General features: G+C 40.4%; 1 protein-coding gene across 11 annotated transcripts in view; it reads left to right on the top strand.

Moving 5' to 3' along the window:
- The first annotated feature begins 438 nt into the window (after window positions 1-438).
- The window catches only part of TCERG1 (transcription elongation regulator 1), a 46919-nt gene continuing 22481 nt past the window's right edge, over window positions 439-24876 (top strand). For 2 of the 11 annotated variants that reach the window (XM_034778305.1, XM_034778308.1), the window contains exons 1-11: window positions 439-585; window positions 2776-3001; window positions 6917-7069; window positions 7380-7677; window positions 9928-10170; window positions 15873-15935; window positions 16615-16851; window positions 19774-19889; window positions 20506-20535; window positions 22703-22791; window positions 24358-24518. In XM_034778305.1, the coding sequence (XP_034634196.1) occupies window positions 491-585; window positions 2776-3001; window positions 6917-7069; window positions 7380-7677; window positions 9928-10170; window positions 15873-15935; window positions 16615-16851; window positions 19774-19889; window positions 20506-20535; window positions 22703-22791; window positions 24358-24518 (1711 nt within the window). In that variant the 5' untranslated portion in view covers window positions 439-490. Of the gene's footprint in view, window positions 586-2105; window positions 2198-2775; window positions 3002-6916; window positions 7070-7379; window positions 7678-9927; window positions 10171-15872; window positions 15936-16614; window positions 16852-19773; window positions 19890-20505; window positions 20536-22702; window positions 22792-24357; window positions 24519-24876 lie in introns of all 11 variants that reach the window. The other 9 variants (XM_034778304.1, XM_034778309.1, XM_034778307.1 and 6 more) reach the window with 7 other exon arrangements.

Consider the following 24876-nt stretch of genomic DNA (forward strand, 5'->3'; position numbering starts at 1 on the left):
ATATCTTAACTTTGTTTCCTGCTTCGTTGGCACGCTCGCTACTGCCAGAGGGTCTCCGATTGGTTAGAGTTGGAGCCTATCCCCTTTTATGATTGGTTGCATGCTACGTCATTTTGTTTTTTGATTGGCCGGCACATAGCTCATTCTGATGTTTGATTGGTTAGTATCCTATTTGCCCTATCTTTGAATTGGCTGTATTTTTCTTTCCGTTTTTCTGATTGGCTGGCATCTTATGTGAGGTCAGTTCCGGTCTCCCCGCGGGTCACGGATCACGTGACATGGGTCGCCTGGGCCACTGAGGGGAGCGGGACGGCTTCTCGCAGCCAATCACAGCTTCCCTTACTTCCCTCGTTCAAAGTCGGCGGGCGCGGTGGCCAATGCCGGTTAGGTCCCGCCCATGTGTGTAGTGAGCGACGGTCCTGGTAGCCAATGACGTGGGGCGCGGCCTGGCGGCGGAGGTGGCGGCTTCGGCGGGGCTGGTGAGGCGGCGATGGCGGACCGAGGAGGCGGTGGCGGCGCTGGGGCTGGCGGCGGCGAGGGAGACGCGGGGGCGGCGGCGGCGGAGCGGTACAATAATGAGATCAGGTAGCGCAGCCCGGCGGGGCTTCAGGGACAGAGAAGAGCGGGGTTGCACACGCCCCGCGCTGCGGCCTGGCCGTCGGGCCTCCCCCACCGACCCCTGCGGCTGCAGGCTCCTCCCCCAGGGCCTTGTGGTCCCGCGCACCCACCCTTCACTCGCGGTGGTTTCGCAGGGTCTTCCGCTTCTCCCCCACGGCGCGCCGGGCAATCTCCCCGTGAGCCCTGGGTCCGGCAGCTCCTTCCCTCTCTGCCTCCGCAGACCCTCCCCCGGGCCCCGCCATCCCTCTGTGCCCTCTCCTCCCCGCCGATCCTTCCCTCCCACCCCCTCCGTGCTTCCCCCTTGGGCCCGGCGACCCCTCTCTGCTCCCAGCGCAGCCGGGCCCGGCCACTCGTTTGAGCTCCCTGCAGCATGCTACCTGTAGGCTAAGCACACCACTAGCTGTGTCCCCTGGCGAGACGCACGGTGTCCAGGGCCTCAAGGGGCAAATGCAGCTGTGGCTGTCATGTTTGATTTTTCTCTGACTCGTGCTCTCCTTCCATGCATCCCAAACTGCAGAGTTGCCCCCTTGTTAGTAATTGTATAAAGCTAGAACTAAAGCAGTCGATCCTTTGGGGCAGAAGTGGTGTCTTTGGTGGGGGAGGTTGAAATACAACCAACACGCTGGGACTCTCATCCTGATTGGGGTGTACCACAACAGAAATCTGAAATAAAAGTAACGCTCTCTGATGCCCGGTACAACAGACAGGAACTAATGCTAGCATGAGTGGTAAAGTAGCTTTCCTGGCCTTACTTAATTGGAACAGAAGAACCTGCCATACTTGTTCAAAGGTTCATCTAGCCCAGTATCCTGTCTTTTGACAGTGGCCAATGCCAGGTGCTTCAGAGGGAATGAACAGAACAGGTAATCATCAAGTGATCCATCCCGTTGCCCATTCCCAACTTCTGGCAAACAGAGACTAGGGAAACATTATGGCTCCTGGGAGCACATAACCTGGTGTTATGGCGATAGGTGTTCTAAAAACTATAGTTCTGTCTTAACAGTACAATTCATGGTGTTGCTGATAAATCCCTATGCTGTTTGGGACCTTGCTCTCTGACTGTCATTTGCCTTGTTTCTGTCTCATCACTGTTAAGATTAGCTGGGATGCTGTTATTGTCAGTTCCTAGGATGATGTTTTCCAGGCCTGACAGAAGAGTTTTCTCAGTAAAGAGTGCCCCTATATTTAGAATTTGCTCCCTTTGGTGCTCCATCACTGTTAGAGGTTGGTGATCTTTGGGGCATCATTCAAAGCACATTAATTTTGTTTTGCTCTTGGGCATCTCAGGGTTAGTAGCAATGGTCAGTTATGTACCACTTAGTGGGCTGCCTCTATAAAACCTATGTAAAACAGCACCTGGTTTCTAAAACTGTAGGTGCTATATGAAACTTAAATCAGCAGAAGTAGAAGTCTATATAATCTGAGTGCTGAGTTGCATGTGTTTTGCCGTTCACCACCTTATAACCTTTGTTTTTTTCAATTTTGAGTCATCATGCCAACATTGGTATTGCACTGGCACTAAATGGTGGGCAAAATTGTTTTCCTGAGAGCATCAGAAGAGCGTTTGTTGGTTGCAAAGGTGAACGTTTTTTTCTATATATACACTTATTAAGCTGCCTGTGTAGTGGGCTGGGTGGCACATTGGGTATAGTATATTAGCCTTTCATCACTGCAGATCAGAGTTCAAATCCTCCGTTAGGTCATAAGTGAAAAGGATGCAGATGGTCTCATCCAAGTCCCTGGTGGACACTCATTCACATTATGAAATAACTAAAAACCTTGGCACAATCGGCAGCCATTGCTCGAGAGGCCTAAGATGTGACTATAGATAGACACGGTGATTCAGGTCATGTTTGAAGTGCTTTGGCAGAGCTGTGTGAGGGAAGCTTGCACAGTGCCTGTCCGTACTAAGATGGTTCAATCTAAAGGTCACTCATTTTCATGAGTGAAAAAAATCACATTCAGACTTCTAATGAATTTAAATTGTGAGGGGGGAAAACCTATTAAAGTACTTGTACTTTTAATTTTATCTATTGAAACTTGACAAAATTTGTCATGTCCTTCTGCTTTTACTAGTTTCACTTTTTGTAACACAAATTAATCAATCCTGCAACTAATCAGCAAACACAAATAGTTTTCTTCTGGCTTTACACACAGAATGGCTCAGCAGCAAGCACTGAGATTTCGTGGCCCAGCTCCCCCACCAAACGCTGTCATGAGGGGTCCACCACCTCTCATGCGCCCACCTCCACCTTTCGGCATGATGAGAGGTCCACCTCCACCACCTCGTCCTCCCTTTGGACGTCCTCCATTTGATCCTAATATGCCTCCAATGCCACCTCCAGGAGGGATTCCTCCACCAATGGGGCCTCCACATCTACAGGTAAAGAGTGTATGGGTTTGGTTTTCTGTTTTTGATGTGGATGGATGTGGTAAGAACTCAGCAGCATTCAGAAGTGATTACAGCAGGAAAAGAAAAAAGTAAATGTTAAAACTAATTGGGTTTTGATCTTATCCTTTTTTATCACACTGCATGTTGTTCAAAAATACCTCTAATAGAAGATCCTTCACATTGTTCCGAAAGGCAAACATAATGGAATCATGTGCACAGTTAAGATGAGTTCATTGACAAAAAACTCCAGTAGTGCAGAGTTGTGCCTGGTGTCCTTCCAGATCATCAAGTTCAACTACACTCTAACTTCTGAAAACCAGGTAATGAAGAGTAGAGCTAACACAAATTAAACCTCAGAAAACCATGAAAGTTAAGGTACATGCCACCCCCGCAATATAACTGCTCCTTGGAGCTGGCCTTAGCCACTTGAAATGGTTTAGTAAGGGTGGTGCTATAATAAGACGTGAAGAATAAAAAGGAGACTGTCCCATTGTGTTGTGATCAACAGTTTTTAATTCCAACATTTATCTGCATGCACTCCAGCTGCATTCCTTGTGTTAGATGTGGTTATATTGAATGGTGGATCGCTTAGTTGGAGCAGTTTGGAAGAGTTGTTACTGTGATATGAAAAGAGGTGCATATGTACCTTGAGGGATCAAGCAGGCCTAATTTCAACACTGGTTCTGTAGAGGTGTGTCAATAGTGGTGCACAGTCATCTTGTCATGTGGATTGCCACCAGTCTAGTGAAAGGATTGTAATATTTAGCAAATTTGGGTTAGTTGCTCTGGAGTGGGCTCAGTCTGTGTAGTTAGCTCGTGTTTGCTATGCCTGACTTAAACCAGAGTTTTGTCTTAGCAAAGAGATGTACTTTGTCCTACAGTGCTTGTAGGTGCAGTTCCCTGAGTGTTCTGCAGCATCTCCAAGGATAGAGTGCTTGTATGTGTGTTATGGGTGTGTTACGGTTTTGCTCAGAGAGAATGGAATTAAGATTGTGTTGTGGTGATGGCATATACCTTAACTGTGTATTTCCTGGTGTTTAGGAGGGTGAGCCTGGCACCTTTCCCACTGCTGGAGGTAGCATGGGGAAGGTGGGGAGTTCTGGATTCTCAGGCTAGTGGAGGAGTCATGGGAAGGAATTGTAGGTGTATTTGTAAGGGAGGGAGGAGGATTGTGCGCAGATGACTCCACTTCTTTTCCCTCCAAGCACGTCACTGGAGGGGAAGGTGCCCAACTGCCCACCCTTTATGGTAATGTTCTGTTCGTGCTTCTGAGCTGCCAGAGAGCAAAGGTTTCAGAGGATGATCCCTTATTTGTTGAGGAATTGTAGAAAAAAATACTTTTTTTGGAAACCCTTTTTTTTAATCAAAGCTTTAAGTCATCCAACTGGGTTTTCAAAGACATAGTGTTTGATCTTGTACATAAATAAGGGTCGGTATCTAGAGTGTTCTGTCTCCTCAGTAGCCGTGCCAGAGCACAACCCTGAGGGGCAGAGCCTTCATCCCACTCCCTCCCAACTCCCCCCGGCACTACTCTGATTCATACACACACATTTCATATTCCCTTGCTCTCCACCAAAAAAGTTATAAGAATCAGAAGAAGTTATGATCAGCTCATGCTAGTGGAGCTGTGTATCAAGAACCCTTGCCCAGATGACACAGGATATGCTTTCCTTTGATCACATTAAATTCCATTGTTCAGGAAAGGGTGAAGACTGAGTCATGATTACGTTATCCTAACCACTTACTATCTTCACTGTCTTGTTTTTAAGTTCTTGCCATTACTTTTAAAGTAAAAGCAGAGTTTACATGTAGATTTCATAGCATTTTTAAAATATCACTTTTAAACCAGAAATTTGGACCTCTGGGTGAAATGTTCTAAAGAGCCCTGCAAAATGCAGGCAGAGAGCAAGGAACTTGCACAAAATGCATTTCCTGAAAACTGCCTAGGGTAGGCCTTAAACTCTCAGTGCCTGGGTGCAGCTAAGGTCCAGTGATGACAGCATGTCATCTTGAGCCACCTATTCACTCTCACAGCAGGCTGCCTGCAGACCTGTTTTTACAGAGTCCCATGTCTCGCAGCATATATATGTTTAAATGCATCCATGATGCTTGTGCCAAACTAGAGTTACAAACATTGCCCTCAATAACTTTTTCAGTATTGCTTCCTGAAAGGGCCGGGGGGGCGGGGGGCACATGCTAAGATAAATCTTGAGTGACTAAGATCAGTTTGGGACGGATCAGAGCCTTAGTTTGAGTCCAGTTTTGCACAAAAAAAGTAGACTAACCAGATGATTTTGTAAAATGCTGTGTTTTAGGGGGTCTGTATTTTGGGGAGCCCTGGCTCAAATGACCCCAAATTTGAACTGCTTACACTATCTAGCACAGCAAATTTCAAAACAATCAGAATATACATATGTTTTTTAGAATACTTAGAATAGTCAATAGTTTAAACAGAAAGAAATGCTCAGTCTTACCAACCTGAGAGTTGTTGCTTTGCGATTATGCTAAAACAGTGATACTCAAATTGAGGCTCGCAAGCCATGAGTGGCTCTTTAATGTGTCTCGTGCAGCTCTTTGCAACACATGATATTAAAGCACTGTGATTCAATTATTAACCAATCAGGATGCTTTTATAATGTTGTTAACCAATTGCAATTGATAAAAACAGTAATACCTGGTCAGTCATTTTTCTGTGAGAATATATATAAACTAAATATTTCCCCTGCATTACTGTTTAAATATGAATGTATAGTAAATGAAGCAATGAATTCACACTACTGATGCTCTTTTGGGTAATGTTGATCTCTAGTTTGGCTCCTGAACCACCGAGGTCTGAGTGTCACTATGTTAAAAGTTCACGTACTATGGGGGGCATGCATGAAATAAGAATTTAGAATTATATTGGGGGTGTATCCAATTAGTATTAAGCATTTTAAAATTAAAATTTTTTTGCTACCTTTGGACATTTAGTAATAATGACTTAAGTTGAACTAATCCTCTGCTGGATCATCTGTTAAGTGCTTTACAAAAAAAAAATATTCACAGCTGATATCTCTACTTTGTTGAATTTGTACACTTTCCCCTTAATGTCTTAATAGTAAACCATTAGCAGGTAGATAATTAAAAGGTATAATGGATTGTAATGAATTGTCTGCTTCTGCAGTGGTACACCTGCTCATATCCCACTTTGTATATCTCATTGTATAATTGTCTTGTGGCTTTACAGTGAATTCAAATGATTTCTAGCTATTGATGCCTGGAAGACAGTTATTCAGCACGTTCTCTCTCCTGTTTTCTTTCACTTGCATCTCCTGTAGGGATATTTTTTTTATTTCTCTCTTCAATGAGGGGGGAATCACTTATTCCACCCCATGCCTCTTCTCTTTATACAGCCACTTCTTTGCTGCTTTGCATTTAGTTTATACCTCAAGGCTTGAAGTATTTGTTAAAGCTGTTCTCTGTGCTATGGTTTGACTTGTCATAAGATGTGGCCCTTGCCTTGGTATTGCTATTTGAGGCCATGGCTACCCTATGGGCACTACAGTGGCATGGCTGCATGCTGTAGGTCTGCCACTGTTAACCCTGTATTGTAGATGGAAGGGGATTTTCTGTCACTGGGGGCATTCCACTTCCCTAAGCAACGGAGCTAGGTGGATGGAAGCATTCTTCCACAAGGCTGAGGATTTTTCATAACCCCTGAGTATGCTATGTCAATCTCAATTTTAAGTGTAGAACAGGCCAGAGATTGCAACATTGTTTCAGTGGACTGTATTAGAACAGCTCTGAACACTGTTGCTAAATCTTTTCTTGCTGGCTTGAGGCTGTGCAGTCAAGTGATTCTGAATATGAACACAAACTGTATATGGCAGTCCTGTGACATTGTTACTATTCTATGAATTTACACAGAGGCCACCATTCATGCCTCCTCCCATGGGTAGCATGCCGCCGCCTCCTGGTATGATGTTTCCTCCAGGGATGCCACCTGTCACTGCCCCGGGAACTCCAACTATGCCACCCACTGAAGAGATATGGGTAGAAAACAAGACTCCAGATGGCAAGGTAAGACTGGAACCAAATACAACAAGGAGCTATCAGGAATAGTGAGTGACTGTTACCATGTTACCACATATGATCTTGTTTGCATTGGTGGTGGTGGTGTGTTGATCTTGGCCATCGAGGCTGCAGATTGTGTATAGTAAGAGTCTTTGTTTTTGTCATGCTGAATAGATAGGCAAAACAGAGCCGTTTCCTTTTATTAATACGTATTCATAGAGATATTAATTTTTGCCCTCATAATTTGAGAATGGGGGACTAGGCCCTCCATTGTGAAAACATACTATTGTTTGATAATGACTTTTCTACTCTATAGGTCTATTTCTATAATGCACGAACGCGCGAGTCTGCATGGACCAAGCCAGATGGGGTAAAGGTTATTCAGCAATCAGAACTGACACCAATGCTTGCTGCACAAGCCCAGGCCCAAGCGCAGGCCCAAGCCCAGGCTCAGGCTCAGGCACAAGCCCAGGCGCAGGCACAAGCCCAAGGTGCCTCCACACCAACAACCAGTAGTCCTGCATCTTCAGTGTCTCCATCAACATCATCCAGTCCTCAGTCCTCCATGACCTCCACTACAACCACAGCCACTTCAATTTCACAGACCATTTCCAGTGAGTTACTGTGGGTTTCTTAGGCTTTGTGAGAGTGGGAAACAAATGCTACCTTAGAGGAAATACTGTAGTAAAGACTTAATGTGACATGTGGCCCCTCTTCTTTGCTAGGTATTTGTCTTTGCTGCTGCTGCTACCCATATGTTCTCAAATAACTATTAAGCATCTGTTCGGTTATCGATATACTTCCAACAAAACTTCAAATGCTTTATTTAGAAAAGGGCAGACATTATTTTGGAGGAAGGGGTTGTTCCACCAAGGTGTCCCATCTTACCTGTCTCCAGGATCCAACCTGCCCTTCTGGTTGAGAAGGTGGACATGTCAGTGCTGCCTCTGGAACAAGCCGAGTTGATCGTTGTAGAGCAGAACTTCTGCTTTTTCATCCTGCAGAGCATCCCAGTGCTTCAGTTCCTTTGTGTTTGCGTGACAGAACAAACCAGGAGAGGGTTCTGAGGTTTATTGATGAATGATCCATGAACTGTAGTTTTGAAAACTATTGCTCTTCACATGAACTGAGCCACTACAATGTTTCCAGCTCACAGCAGCCCAAGGGAATAAGGGACTGACCTTGTAGAATGTATATATTTAGATTGTAGACATAGCAAATAATCTTACAGTTGACTCTTCATCTTGAGTCATGATTATGTCATTATGTCACTAGATTTAGAAAGCTGGAAGGTAACTACCTAGCCTATTCTCGTGATATATTTAAGTGTAGTGTGTAGGGCATTATTTTATAGGCTGTGTAGCCATTTGTTAAATATGTAACAATGGTCAAGAATCAGACAAATGTTTAGGTTCCATTCCATATCAGCTTTGAGATCCATAGTTTACTCACTGTAGTTTTCTCTGCTTTTGAGGCATATCTTTATACTGAGGCCCCTTTTATGTAACTTAATAGAATAATGTAGAAGTTGACTTAACTCTTGGCTGCCAAAAATGTAATTTCCTGACACCAAGCACTAATGAATTTTGCCTTCCTTCTTAAGGAAGGACTGTTAATGTTGATGCCTGTGGTCAGGTGCTAAAGCTTGTGTTTTAAAAGATCAATTTTCTCAGCATTCAGAATCAGTCTGTAAAGTATTGGGCGTCAGAAGAGCTGGGTTCTAATTCTGACTGTGCAATTGATTTATTGTGTGACCTTGAGCAATCATTTAATCTCTGTATGCCTCAGTTTCCCTACCTTTAAAACAGGAATAACTCTCTCACCCTTTGAGAATTGCAGATGAATAGTATTAAATATATACTAAATATTAAGTATCTTTATATTATTGAAAAAGTGAGTTAATCACTTTAATAAATACTGAAGAAAATAATTTCCTTGCAATCTGTTTTTATGACATAAATTTAATATCTAAACATAATCACTTAGTACAAGAAAAGTGATATTTCTCCATCATTGCACTGTATTATCTTGTAAATTTATAACATTGCTTTCCAGGGTAAAATAAATCAAAATGATGCCTAGTATAAGTTTAATTCTTGAAACGCATTGGCTGCCATTTTTCCTCCTTTTACTCCACACATTGATATGCAACATTAGCATCCTGTTGAAGGCTAACTCGAATCATCCTGCAAGAAATGTTGAACTGAATGTTTAATATTCATTTACCCACTAGGAGGCACTGAAGGCCACTAGAATTCTTCCAGCCCATGACTGAAAGCATTTTTCTAAACTTTTCCTTGATTATACAAATTTTGTGCAGATATTTCTCCACACTTGAATCACAGTTGTATGGCCATAATCTAAGAATATCACACTGTTGTCATGTACATGCACATGCAGAACTGCTGCCTTTATATTGTTTAAACAACAATATTCTTTGCGCGTTAGTTCCTTCATTCAAGGTTTTGTACAACTTTCCCCTCCTACTTGTCTCAATCTGAGCAGAGGTTCAAATTTCACTTATCACCCAAACAGGTTATACTAGTTCTCTGGTAAACAAAGCAAAGAAACTTTTGCCACTGTCCTAGAGATTTGTTAGTTGTATTATACAAACAAGGGGGCAAGGGAAATAAAAATTGACCTTTTTTTTTGGAATAATGTAATGTCACAGGGTGGAGAGAGGGATTTTTCTTTCCAGCGAGCATCTTTTCCTTATGTGTGTGTCAGTAAGGGATGAAATACTGTATAGTTTGTGTAGGGAAGTATTAGTAAGAGCTCACTTATTTACAGTTCACATGTTGTACCATTTAAGAAAACTACAAGTTTTTTTTCTTTTCTTCTTTTTTTTAATTTTTTTTTATCAGCACCGACAACACAAGACCAGACCACAAGTTCAGGTGTTTCAGTTGCTACATCTTCAGTTAGTGTTTCAACCTCCACTCCTTCTGCTACACCTGTGCAGACTGTACCCCAGCAAGTCCCACAGACGTTGCCTCCTGCAGTTCCTCATGCAGTACCTCAGCCAACAGCAACAATTCCTGCTTTTCCACCCGTAATGGTACCTCCATTTCGTGTTCCCCTTCCTGGCATGCCTATTCCACTTCCAGGTAAATTGGTAAACTGTAGTTGTCTTGTCAACTATGTGTCCATGTTGTCAATTTGTTTGCACTCGTGTCAACTGTGTATGGAATTGCCTAAATCCTCTCCATTTAATTTGTTAGTCTCTAAGGTGCCACAAGTACTCCTGTTCTTTTTGCGGATACAGACTAACACGGCTGCTACTCTAAAATCCATTTAGAATGTTTTCTGAAATAATTCAGGCTTAGTGGACAGACTTTTTAAGTAATAGTCACTTGAAACTCTTTTTTTACATATTTAATTTTCTGATACAGTTATTAGAAAGTAGTTATTTAAACATGTAAAATACTTGTTTTGGATAATACAAATAAATTAGAATTAGCATGCACTGAAAATTGCATTTTATAAATGGATTTTTTTTTTAAGGGATCATGTCTATACTCCAGTCCCATACAAAGTAATGAAGAGCTGGATTAATTCTCTAAGTGACTCTGAGACTGTTAATCAACTGTAAAAGTAGTTTATTGCCAGGATGCTCTAGCACTATGTTTTTTTCATATAGCAGAATTCATGGTTGGTATGTAATCATTGCTGTCACTTCATTACTTGGATTTAGAGCTTCAATCTTATGCACAAACGTGCATTAGGAAATGGAATAAAACTGGAGAGGAGACTAAAAGTGAATTACATATTCTAGAGTCTCTCTAATATCCGGGGACCGTCACGGCTACAACTACACTGCATACATATTCATGAGCAGAAAGTATTACAATTCAACACTGATATCAAGTGTTCCCAAGCCTGATCTCTTGCAGCCACCAGGCATAGTGTCGGAAAATGAGCAAAAAGACTTGAGCTGTAGGGGCTCATGTTGAAGCTTAGTCCACGTTCATAGATTTTAAGTGCTGAAGGGGACCATTGTGATCTAGTGAGTCTGACTCCTCTATAACACATGCCATAGAACTTTCCCAAAATAATTCCTACAGTATATCTTCTAGAAAAACATCCAATCGTGACTTCAAAATTGTCCATGATGGAGAATCCACAACCCTTGGCAAATTGTTGCAATGGTTAATTACTGTCACTGTTAAAAATTTACACCTTATTTTCAGTCTGAATTTGTTTAGCTTCAACTTCCAACCATTGGATTGTGTTATACTTATATCTGCCAGATTGAGGAGCCCATTATTAAATACTTGTTCCCTGTGTACGTACTTATAGACCGTAATTAAGTCAGCCCTTAATTTTCTCTTTGTTAAGCTTAAATAGATTGAGCTCCTTGAGTCTATCACTGCAGGGCATGTTTTGTAATACTTTAATCATTCTCATAGCTCTTTTCTGAACCCTTTCCAATTTATCAACATTCTTGAATTGTGGGCACTAGAACTGGACACAGTATTCCAGCAACAGTCACTCATTGTCAAATGAAGAGGTAAAATAACCTCTCTACTCCTACTCATGATTCTCCTGTTTATGCATCCCAGGATCACATTAGCACTTTTGGCCACAGCATTACACTGGGAGCTAATGTTCAGCTGATTATCCACCACAAATGACCAGTCTTTTTCAGAGTCATGATTAGAAAAAATCAACTCTGTAGGAGTGATGCAACACCACAATTTCGTTTTAAAAAGGAAATTATAGGGAAGTCATCAGCTTAAACAAGACAAAATTATACCAGGTTGAGGACAGTCGTCTGGTTGATACTGAATGTTAGGAAAGTAATTTAGAGGTCTGATTCTTTACTCCTGGGGGAATTCTGCGCCACTGCGCATGCGCAGAATTTATGTTCCCTGTGGATTTCTTTGCTTCCCTGCAGAAAACTGACTTTCTGATGGGGAAGCAAAGGGAAGCCACAAGAGCAGTCATGGGGCCCTCTCCAGCAGTATGTTTTGGGTGAGCAGCTGGCAGAGAGAGAAATCATTGTGAGACAGGGGACAGGACTGGGGAAGACCGGCTGGTGGCTCCTGCCCTGTGCCAGGCTCAGCTGCTTGTCCCAGCTAGGCTGGGGAGGACGGGACTTCCTCTTTCCCTGCATGGCATCTGGGGCCGGGTCAGACCCACAGCCAGATTTCTCCCCCAGCTGCAGGAAGCTCTGCATCCCCCCTTCCCCCGGCTCCTTCACCCATCACTCCTCAGCTGCAGGGGTAGGGATCCCTGTACAGGGAGCTGCTCTCCCATCCGCCCAACCCCCAAGTATCCAGACCTCCTCATACCCAGACCCTCCTGCTCAGCCTCACCCCCGCACTCCAAACCCCCCTTGATAAACCCCACTCTCCTGTAGCTGGACCACCCCAACAAGCCACCCGCACCTGGATCCCCACCCCACCGAGCCCCAGTCGGCTGCACCTGGATCCCCACCCCACTGAGCCCCCCTCCCCCAGCATCTGGACCCCACCCCTGCTGAGCCCCAACCACCTTCACCTGGGCCCTCCTGCGGAGTTCCATTACCGTTACACCCAGAACCCCCCAACAAGTCTCTGTGCATCCAGATTCCACCGCACTCGGATCCCCCACTGAGCCACCCACACCCAGATTGCCCCACACAGAACCCTCTCAACCCACACCTGGATCCCCCCACACTGAGCCCCTCCACACTTGGATCCTACCTTGCTGAGCCTGCCCGCCCACGCTGGTGCATCCGGAACAGAGGGGCAGGGCCCTGGGGTGTTTCTGGAACAGGCCCGGTCCTTGCGCTGTGTCGGGGTTAGGTGCAGCCTCACCACTGAGTCTCTGTCCGGAGGAGTAGCTGCTCAGTGATCTCCCGCCTCTGTGCAGCCCATGGCCTGTGATCCCCAATGCCATGTTGGAGCCTCCATGTTTATTTGACAGATAAAATTTGCAAAATTTTAAAATATTGTGTGCAGAATTTTTAGTTTTTTGGCACATAATTTTTTTTTTGGTGCAGAATGCCCTCAGGAGTAGATTCTTACATATTTTGGGGAGTTAAGGGAAAAGAATAACTAATTATTAAGTTTTAAAATGTGCAGCTTAAATCAGGATGAAAAGAGTCTGACTACTCTTAACTTCAGTTCCTGCCTCCGCCAGCAAATGATCAGTGTAAGATGAAGGATCCAATATTTTTCATGTAAAATGCATATTCCGCTGCTATTAAGTGTAAACAGGTAGGCAACATTTGAATGATCAATACAATAAGGAAACAATTTCAATATCCAAGAAACTGGCCATGAACAATGGACACTTGTATTTTTTGTAAGTTTCCAGTACAGAAACTCCCACGTTGAACACGACACTGGAAAAGAAGAGGAAAGTGTGAAAAACAAACAAAAAAACATGGTTATCTGATGGAACATTTTCTTCAAATTCTCTCAGAACATCAATATAGTTTCTGAAGTTCTGGAAGACTTATACCTGACCCATTTTTCCTTTTCACTGGGAAATAACACATTGGATTGAACTGGGAGGACTCCATGCCATTTTGAATTTGTTTTCTTTGTTCTAAATACACATTCTCTTTGATTACGGAACAAAACTATGTTTTGTTTTGGTTTTTAATTCAGCTAAATTTGGTTTGACTTGGTTGTACTTTTTTTGTGATGTTTCTAGAAAGCCTTGGAATATTCCCACCATAACTATAAAATGCCTGAAGAGATGAGTTTTTAAGAAACAAGCTAAAATGATCCCGTTAAAATATTAGCAGAATTTGAAAAGACACATTGAGCATAAGTGTGTAGCTCTTTTGTGTTAGGCAGTGATGAACGTGAAGCCATCCAGAGAGATCACTTCATATTAAAAAAGAGCTGAGTAGTGCAATTGACAAGTGATCTTGACATTTAAAGTTCTGCAGCATATTGTGGCATGATACTAAATTAACTCTTCCATTGTGTTAATATCTTATGATACTAAATTTTAAGGTCGGTCCGCTTACTCTTAATTCATATGTGAAAAGCTATCTATACATTTAAAAATTTGTCAGAGGAAACAGCTTTTTTTTTTTTTTTTGGCTGTAGTTGCTAAGAAGTCTGTCTGCGCAGCAGTAGAACCAATTTCAGTGATCAGACAGATACCATTATTTATCCTGATTTAGTTTTAGGACATACTGTAACTTCCTTAACAAAACAAAACTTTTGCATTCATTCAAAGGCTGTATCATAAAAAAACCCAACAAAACTAGACAAACACTTCATTCAATACCATTTGATTCAATGCTTCGGTATCTTCATTCATTCATTCATACTACATAAAGTTATTAGAAATTTTAATAAAAGAATTCAAAACTAAAGAGCACTGAGATTTGATCTTTTCTAAAAGATTTTTTTTTAATAAATTGGTAGTATATTTAGTGCATTTTCTATATTAGATTTTTGATAAAGAAAATTAACATTTATTTTGGTTATAAATACAGGGGTTTAATTTCATTTTGTGTTGTGGGAATTCCCACCTCTTACCTCTTTTATATGGTAGGAATTGACACATTTTAGGGTCTGGGGGTATATTTCTGGGTTTTTCAGTTAGCAGTCTGAAAGTACTGGATTGATACTCAGAAATATTATACAGTCATGACCCCTTCCCCCTAAAATGAACTGTCTTCTGGAATCCCTTTTTTTCCTCCCTTTTATTCTCTCATCTCTCCTAGTGATTTTTCATCTCACTGAAGGGGATTAGATGTCACAGTTTCCATACCTTCCAGTGTCATTTCTTCAGTGAGCTAGAAAGCAGTCCATGGTGCTACCTCTCCCAAAGGCTAAATGTTCTGTCTTCACAGCATTCCTAACCCATGCAGCTCCACAGACTGTGACAGAGCTAATACTTCCTACCACTGACCCACCAATGCAGCTTCTTTGTTTGTGTATATTTCTTCACCCCTTCACAGCTTTTTCTTTATGGGTAGGTCTACACTTACGTCCGGGTCCGGCGGTAAGCAATTGATCTTCTGGGATCGATCCCGGAAGTGCTCGCCGTCGACGCCGGTACTCCAGCTCGGCGAGAGGAGTACGCGGCATCGACGGGGGAGCCTGCCTGCCGCGTCTGGACCTGCGGTAAGTTCGAACTAAGGTACTTCGAATTCAGCTACGTTATTAACGTCGCTGAATTTGCGTACCTTAGTTCGAAGTGGGGGGTTAGTGTGGGCCATGCCTTTGCCTCTTCTCTTTCAGCTTCAATGCCTTTCCCTAATGACCATCACCTCCTCTTTCCTTTCTGGTTGAAATTGTGCTTTCACTGCTGCTGCTGCCACCACCACTCTCACCCTTGTCTTAATTGATTAAAATTGTACCTCCACTCTTGCTCCTGCCTTCTTTCCAGCTGGAGTAGGAGCAGAATGAAACTGACAGTGACTGCATGAGTTTCTGTAGCTGCTTCTATTGGCCTCTTCTGGGCAAATGCTATGCGCAAAACTACCCTCAGCACAATCTCCTGTAACGTTGTCTCATAGCGAGGGGTGAGATTCTACCCCACACTGAATTTAAACCCTTGAATCCTCTCTCAAATGTTTTATAAAGTCCTAATATATGTTACATTTTAAACTGCTGGTTCAATGTAAAACAGTAAATGTTGCAGTAACTTAGAACTAGTTTTATAGTTGATCTGGCACCACTTTTCATAATATGTTGGAACAAAGAAGAATTTACATATTCCTGCCTGGGATCTGTCTTTTCTATTGGAAAATGGCATTTTAAATTGTAGCAGGAAAATTCATATTATTCAGACTCCCAGTAATTGCCAACATACAATGGCAGCTTTCCAACATGCTTGCTTATCCATTTTACAGGTGTAGCAATGATGCAAATAGTCAGCTGCCCGTATGTAAAGACAGTCGCTACCACCAAGACCGGTAATTTTTAAAACCATCTTAGTTCATTTTGTCTGTAAGTTGGCATGGTAGTGAATGTTGTTGTTTATCTTTTATTTATTTATTTGCTTTCCCCAAATGAGTGGATCTATATATTTTTATTACCAAAAAAGTCAAAATGAAAATATATTGGCCAGCAAACAATTTTTCTAATGAGTTATTAGTGTTAGCCTATTTAGTACAAAAAAACTACACAAACTCACATTATTTTAATCATTGATTTCTGCAATAAATGTGAACCTCTTCATGCCCACACTTCTTAGTTCTGTTTTGTGTGTGTGGGATATTTGTGTTTTTTCTACTTCCATTTGTACAGTAACATGACTGTTTGCATGTTAGTATGTATGTGATGTATGTGTGTCTTAGAATAAATCTTCATTTCAAGGTTGTACATTGTTTGAAAATAAGCCATTTTCAGGAACAAATGTGTTTTCATACAAAAAACAGTTACTTGTTTCTTCAATAATGTACTGTTTTGGTTTGGTTTTTTGGTCCCAGGTTAAAAGACATTACAACTAGGAAAAAAACTTATTTTAAAGTTATATTAAACTATATGCTTAGTTGATTATCGTAAAACAGTATTTTGGTGCTTTTGTGTTACAAAATGATGTTTCATTGTCACTCGCTCTTTTGTTTTGTTTTTTATTGCTCCTTTATGTAGGTGTCTTGCCAGGAATGGCTCCTCCTATTGTACCTATGATCCATCCTCAGGTTGCTATTGCCGCTTCACCTGCTACTTTGGCTGGAGCAACAGCAGTCTCTGAATGGACAGAGTACAAAACAGCAGATGGGAAGACTTACTATTATAACAATAGGACTTTGGAATCAACATGGGAAAGACCCCAAGAACTAAAAGAGAAAGGTACAGCATTCGATTTTAGAGTCCAGCCACAACTAGGTATGATCACTTTTACGACTTAACATTATAAACGTTGTTGGAAAATGTGAACGAGAATTACTTTAATCCTCTTCTCCCTTAATTAGGATTTCCAAAATGTGCTAACTTTGAATTGGGTATAGGTCTTAGAGTTAAAACATATTTGTTTTCTGCTATGGTAATAGCTGTTCATTGCTGTCAAACCATGGAACACTTAGATGAATGATGCATTTATTTTCCAGGAGAAAGAAGTTGTATTCTCATACTAGTATGCTTGAAAAGATCTCTGTGGAAGGACAAAAAGTGGAAAGAATTTTTTAGTTTTTAAAATGTTTTATATGTAATTTTACATCCTAATGATAAACGCATTGAAGAATGGAAATCTGTGAAAGCACAAAGTTTAGAGATTGAGAAAAATGAGTTTGGGATGGAGAGAAAGGGGAGGGGATGAATAGGACAAAATTAAATTAGCAAAAAGAAAAGGTTATATTCCATAACCCCAAATTCATTTAACCCAAATTACATCCATGAGGGGGGAGTCCCCTCCCCCCCCAAAGGTGATCCAAATATAATGCCAAAAAGAAGACTAGAGAATGAAAATCCCATCAAACATTCTGATTCTAGTATCTACAAAATTTTTGCTAGTCTTCACCAGTCTAGTCAGGCACAGGTAGTTCTTCCTTTTCCCTCTTGGTTGAATTTTTATATATATACATAAACACACCTGCTTAAAATAACTCTCAATCATGCTAGTTAAGACTGCTGCCCATGACCTAGTTAAAAATTCAGTTCTCACTAACTCAGCTTACTTCTCCTGAATTTAAGAGGTCCTTAAGACAGAGAACATCTGAATTAGGTTCCCTGAATAAAGAAGCATTTTCTAGATCCTCCAAATATATAAAATGTATTTTAAAGGAAAGTAATAGGTGCAGAACCATGCTCAGAAGGCTGTCTCTCTGCAGTTGCATTGTACAGTCTTTTTTAGGCAAGAGCTGTCCATTCCGGAAACTGGACTGCACCCTTCACTTGAGTATTCCATCAAAACTTATAATAAAATGTTCTCTAGTGGTTCGGGAACCTGTGCAGAATTCTTGGTATCCAAATGTGTGTCTGCTTAAAATTGCTTTCTAGTATTTCAACCTCTTCTGTAATGTTCTTTAAAGTTCCAAAGTGCATTTTAAAACTTTCATTCTCAATTTTTAATATCTCTTGAATCTTGATAAATGTGTAGTTTATTCTAGAGAAGTTCAACAAACTGCAGTTTTTTTTGGAGCAAAAGTATCTAGCTCACCCTCATTTATTTTGTAGCTCTTAATGCATCCAAAGAAATTGCAGACTTGTCATCTCCCTTCCCAAACCCATGGACTCCCTAACCAAATTTTAATGTCATGAAAGGGAAGGAGATAGACAGCAGCTGATCTTGCAGGGAACTCCTTTCTGAGACCTATTGTCACCAGACATAGTATCAAAAACAAACGAACAAAAAACGAATCCAGAAAATAAGGGTGCCCTAACAGTATATAAACAACAAGCTGTTTGTTAAAAAGGCAACAGCCTGCAAAGGAAGTCTATGCCAGGATGGTGTGCTGCTGATAGCAACCCTTCTGCATCAGATAAGACCCACTAGAGCAGCCTGCAGTGCAAGTCAAAGCATTCAAATAACTTCCTCTTCCCCAATATTTGTTGATTGGATTTTAGGTGAAGAAGTAGTCTCTGTATTGGGGTTAGAGAAATAACTCTTTCTATCACACACAATATTCTTTTATTAAAATTTAGTGCAACTTCAAGCCCTCACTTTATTATAATATTTGATGGTTAACATCCTTAGCTGACTATTTTTCCCAAATGACTTGTTTCTATTGATGTAACCTCCTTGTCTTATTTTTGACTTCTAATATTTCCTAGTGGCGTTGGGACTAAGTATAAGAACAGACATGTAGGCTGCTAACGGGCAGTTTTAATTACAATTGTGGAATCCTTGCATGTAGCCTGCTTTAAGAAATATGTAGAATCTGAGTTCTAATTTATCCTGCTAAACAAGGAATGTGCATGAGCACTTCAGGAAACTGGACTGAATTTGAAGCTCTTGTCACAGGGACACACCCTGAAAATCACATCTCTCTCTACTGTATTTACATGCAGCATTTACAGTTCCTATAAAAGAAAGAAGTTGGTGGGGGGGGGAATATTCTCTTACAGGTTGTTTACTTTGTGCGTTTAGCATTACTTGTATTTGGTCAGTTTCCCCTGTATTGTCTGTGAGGTTCCTGTTTGCTGAAAAGGCCAGAATTTAAAAAATAAAATAAAATTCAGTTTTCTATCAAACTTAAATTTTTAGAAATGAGCCAATTTAAAAAATTAAAGTTGACTGTGTCACTTGAATCTTGTTAGGGCTGTTATATGGGTAGCAAGGTGTTAGAGGGATTCCATTTAAATTATTTTCTACAGTGAATGGCCAGGATGCCTGTTCTTTGGGTCAGATTCTCTGCCCCATTCCGGTTCCTTCACAACATCTAAACAACAGAGAGCAACCAGAATTTGGCTTCAGCTGCCAAGTTGATAATTCTCCCAGCAGAACTTCTGCCTTTTTGGCGGAGGGCTAAAGGGAGGCGCGGGGGGGGGGGGGGGGAAGAGTAAGGTCCACTACAGCAATTCATACACTAACTGCCATAAGTTAGGGAAGACTAACTTACATTGGGGCTGGGATACTGTGAGATCAGGAACCCTAACTGACTCCCCTTTTCCCCCATGTTGAGCAGATCCTGGCACAGGAGAGAATCTGGCCCTTTGAGGATGACACTTAATTCTCTGAAGAGAGAATAGCCAAAAAAAGAAAGTACAACTTGAAAAACCACATTGATAAACTGAATCTGATGAGTTCAGTAAAAATTGTAAGTTACGGCAGGCAAACTTTAAAAAAAAATAAAATCCTTTTTCTTATAGAAAAAGTAGAAGAGAAGATTAAAGAGCCTATTAAAGAACCTACAGAGGAGCCTTTGCCAATGGAAACAGAAGAAGAGGAACCCAAAGAAGAGCCTATAAAATTGCTGATAAAAGAGGTAAAAGACCTTGCAACCAAATCAAATCTTTCTGTGTATATATGTGGATGCAGAGGTATTGATAAGAGATTAGTTAGTAATTTGAGTTCATAGATTATTGGGGGTGATATGAAAATAGTATTTTTTTTTGTCATGACATTTAGTGATTTTTTTTTTTAATTTAAAAAAACTTTAAAAAGAGAAATATAGAGAGATGAATTAGGTGGTAAGTCAGTAAGAATTTGAAAATTAAAATAGTCTTACCTCTAAATACATTCTGATTTATAAAAAGTCATTTCTCTTGATGTATTCAGCAACTCAGTTTGCTTGATGTATTCAGCAACTCAGTTTGCCCTGGATATCAGGATGTCTGAAATATTGAAAGAGATGCATGTTTGTGTATTTTCTTTATTTTCATAATTTTGAGACAAAAGGAAAACTTCCTGTATACAATACAACCAATAAGTTTAGTTTGTCAGAAAGTCACATCATAGAGAACCTCTGCAAAAGTAAAGTACATTTGTTTCCCTTAAATTACAGTAACCAAACTAAAACTTTTTCTTGTGTACAGTTTTTTTTGTTATGTAATTAAGTTACAGTGTTTAAAAACACATCTCACCATAATCTCTTCATTTAGGCCCTGATTCGGGGAAACATCCCAGTTCAGGCAAGTGTTTAAGTATATTTAAATTCTATTGAAATCAATGTTAAGCATGTGGCTTAAGGGCTTTCCTGAATCTGGGTCTTGACTTAAATAGAAACTAAAGCGTGTAGCATAATAATCAAAACATGGTTACATTTGAGAAGACAGATGAAAACTAATAAGATACTAAGAAAGAGGGTTTTTTAAACCTATTAGGTACAAAAGAAATTCTAGCAATATTATAGGCCCATTACTAGATGGAGATGGTAAAATTGTTAATGATGCAGGAAAGGCAGATGTGTTCAATAAATATTTCTGTTCTTTATTTAGAAAGAAGCAAGATGTAGTCATATCAATTGAGGGTGAAGTACTTTCCAGTCCATTAGTAATTGAAGAGGATGTTAGATGACTTCTCTTAGGAATAAACATTCTTAAATCAGCAGGCCTGGATAATTTACTCCAAAGACTCCTAAAAAAGTTGGCTGGGGAGATCTCTCACCTGCTTGTTTTAATTATTAATAAATCTCGAAATACTGTGGAAGTTCTAGATGATTCTAAAAGAGTACTACTGTTGTGCCATTATTCCAAAAGGGCAAGTGGGATGACCTAGGAAACAGGTCAGTTAGCCTGACATCAGTCCCAAGCAAAATAATGGAAAAACTGATAGGGAACATAATAAAGAATTAAAGGACAGGAATATAATTAATGCCAATCAAACCTGATTTTATTCTCTGAGGTATTACAAGTTTGGCTGATAAACTTCAAAGAAGTAGTATACTTACTTTTGTAAGATGTTTGACTTAGTACTGCCTTGTTGTAGCTTTTGGTCCCAGGACATTAGAGAGACCTGAGGAGCATGAAAGCTTGTCTCTTTCACCAACAGAAGTTAGTCCAATAAAAGATATTGCTTCACTCACATTGTGTCTTTAGTACTGCATTACATTCTGATTAAAATAATTAGCACAATATATCAATAGAGCATGTTAAATGGATTAAGAACTAGCTGACAGATCTCAAAAAGTAGTCATCAGTGGGGAATCATCAGTCAATTGTGGTGATTCTGATGAGGTTCCAAAGGGCTTGGTACTTTGCCTGACACTACTTAGCATTTTAATCAGTGATCTGGAAGCAAATATAAAATCACTGCTGATAAAATTTGCAGATGACACAGATTGGCAGAATAGTAGATAATGATCATATGGACCAATCTGAATGGGCCCAGGTCACCAAGAAATCCAAACAAAATGTGTTTTAATACAGTCAAATGCAAACATACACAACTAGAAACAAAGACACAGGCCATATCTACAGAATGGTGGACTATCCTGTGAAGGGGTGACTCTGAAAAGGTTTTAGGGGTCATAGTGGACAGTAACTCAGTGTAGCTAGCTCCCAGTGTGATGCTATGGCAAAAAGGGCTAATGCGATCCTTGGTTGTATAGACAGGGGAGTAGGGAGATGATATTTATATCAACATGTAGCATTATTGAGAATGATAAAGGATTACTGTTTGATTCTGGTGTCCACATCTTAAAAAAGATGTTGAAAAACTGAAGAGGGTGCAGAACAGCCACAAAAATGATTCGAGGGCTGGAGAAAATGACTTGCAGTGAGAGACTTTAGAGCGCAATCCTTTTTAGCTTATTGAGAAGATTAAGAGGTGACTTGGTTAGTGTTTAAGCACCTTCACAGGAAGAAAGTACCAGGTACTAAAGTGCTCTTGAATCTAGCAGATAAAGAACTGGTGGCTGGAAGCTGCAGCCAGACAAATTGACATTTGAAATTAGGCACAAATTTTTAACAGTAAGGGTGATTAACCACTGGAACAAACTACCAAGGGAAGTGGTGGATTCTCCATCTCTTGACGTCTTCAGATCAAGACTGAATGTCTTTCTGTAAGACATGTTTTAGCGAAACAAAAGTTCTGTGTTAGTCAAAGACAAGTTATTGGGCTCAATATATGGGGAACTGGGTGAAAATTAGTGGCCTGTGATATATAAGAGGTCAGACTAGGTGATCTAATAGATTCTTCGTGCCTTAAACTCTGTGAATATAATTGAGGCTGTTGATTTAACATTATTTTAAATAAATAAATAAATTTGATTCCACATTACTGTCAATTGGCTATAAATGAAATAGCTGAACAGAGAACATGGCCGACTCTTACAACCTTTATTTTTTTCCCTTCTAGGAGCCAAAAGAGGAAGAAATGACTGAAGAAGAAAAAGCAGCTCAGAAAGCAAAACCAGTTGCAACTACTCCTATTCCTGGAACCCCATGGTATGTAGCTAACTCCCAGTGCACACCTTTGGTATTCCAGTTCCTTTCCCTGTAGTATGTTGCAGCAGATATCTTGTTGGTGAGGAGTGTTGCTTCATTGTTGGAACAGGAGACTGGGAGTCAGGACTCCTGAATTCTTTCCTGGCTCTTTCACTGACTCTGTTTCCTAGAGCCAATTAGATAATTTGCTTTCCTCTTACCTGTCTGTTAAATGGTTCCAATACTGTATGTGCCTTACAAGGGGAATGGAGCTTAAGATTTGTAAAGTTGTTTGAAATTCTAAAATGAAATATACTTCAGACTTCAAAGTAATATTAACAGTATTATTGCAAGATCTCTAAATTGAGGGAAATGAAGCCGAATCTCTGGAAGCAAAAATAGGACTGTGAAGGACAAATCTCTGTAAATCTTAATGTTAATAGGAATTCTGGAAATATCGTTTGACATTTGGATGTATATCTGTCAACCACATTGGAGCCCTTCAGTTTGGCATTGTTGATGGTCAGTGTGCTAATATGAAAGTAATCATGCTGTGAAATAGAAGATCATTGAACCTATTGCAAGAAAGAAAAGCATGGGTACTTGGAAGGATCTGTCTGCCATTTACAAGAAATGTATACACAAGTATTCCAAAGGGGCTTCCTGATAGGATAAAAATATATGGTGGATATATACAATACAGATTAAAAAATCTGGGGGGGAAAACCTCTGTACCTCTGCTTGGTGGATTTTTTTTTTTTTTTTTAACATTTTCTATTTCAAGTGGTTGTCGACAGGATTCCATTTTTGGTGCACATGCACCCAGTGCATGGGAGATCAGATTATTTTAGCTATCAGTGTCTTTTGAGGCCACACCTACCCCCCAGGTGTCCAAGGAGATAAAGAGAAGAGTAGGCCCAAGCATGTCTCAGTTCCTTCTTATTGCCTGTGGCAGCAAGAGAGAATCCTGTGGATATTTCCTCATGCTTCTCTAATGCTGCATACAGTTTTATGAAGCAGCAGCTGCAGAATGAAAATTGACTAGGATCCAGTCAGTTTTACTTCCCCCACAGGGTTCTGATCAGTAGCAGTGACACTTTAATATTTTCAGTTTTACTCTTTGCTGGTTGAGAAAACATAGTATCAAATGCAGAATCACAGCTCTATTGCTGAGTGAGTAGGATGGTACTGTGTAGTTTCTCATTCGGAAGGTTAGTTTTGCAACATTATAAAGCTGGGTTTTTTAACAAAAACTTATATTCTGCAGAAACTGAAAGTTTTAGGCCACTTGCCAGAGAAAGTTTTCTACTGGTGATTAGTGAGTGTGTGGGGTTTTTTAACCTGTTGAACTGCAGTATCATTCATTTAGCATCTGTTTGTTTTCCTCTGTTTCTGTAAAGTGGATAGTGAATAGCTGGAATAGATTAGAAATCTAAATTCTTTGCAGGTCAAATTAGAAAGCATTGTCTTTTTTTCTGGGTGACTTCATATTTTCAATTCTCATGGGTGATATAAAGCAGGCATAAAAAATGAATATAGATAAAATTAAACTTGTTGCATGTGCATTCTCTGTTTCAAAATTCTTAGGTGTGTGGTATGGACTGGTGATGAGCGGGTTTTTTTCTACAACCCAACCACTCGTCTCTCTATGTGGGACCGGCCAGAGGACTTAATTGGAAGAGCTGATGTGGACAAAATTATTCAGGAACCTCCTCACAAAAAAGGAATGGAAGAAGGAAAGAAACAAAGTAAGAGGAAAATCATCATTATCGGTCCCCATTCTCCCCATCACCACCTTCATAGGATTAATAGAGAGACAATGAACAACTTTTCACACAAGCTCCATTTTGTGTTTATTTTCAAAATGAGCATAAAAAATAAGTGAGAACTGTCAGCCGACTTTGAAAAATGAGGTGTAATTATGAAAACTGAGACAACTAAGTTAAAAAGCTGATTGGGATAGTAAAAATTGCAGATATATAAAGTGCTTAGGAAAAAGGTCCAAGAGAATAAAGGGGATGTTAATGACAAGAGAAATGTTATGTCTGATAAAAGAAAATATGTAAGAAAATCGACTAAAGGAACAGACATCTTTATTGAGAAGAA

Source organism: Trachemys scripta, chromosome 8, assembly GCF_013100865.1.
Source record: "Trachemys scripta elegans isolate TJP31775 chromosome 8, CAS_Tse_1.0, whole genome shotgun sequence".
Classification (NCBI taxonomy): Eukaryota; Metazoa; Chordata; order Testudines; family Emydidae; genus Trachemys; species Trachemys scripta.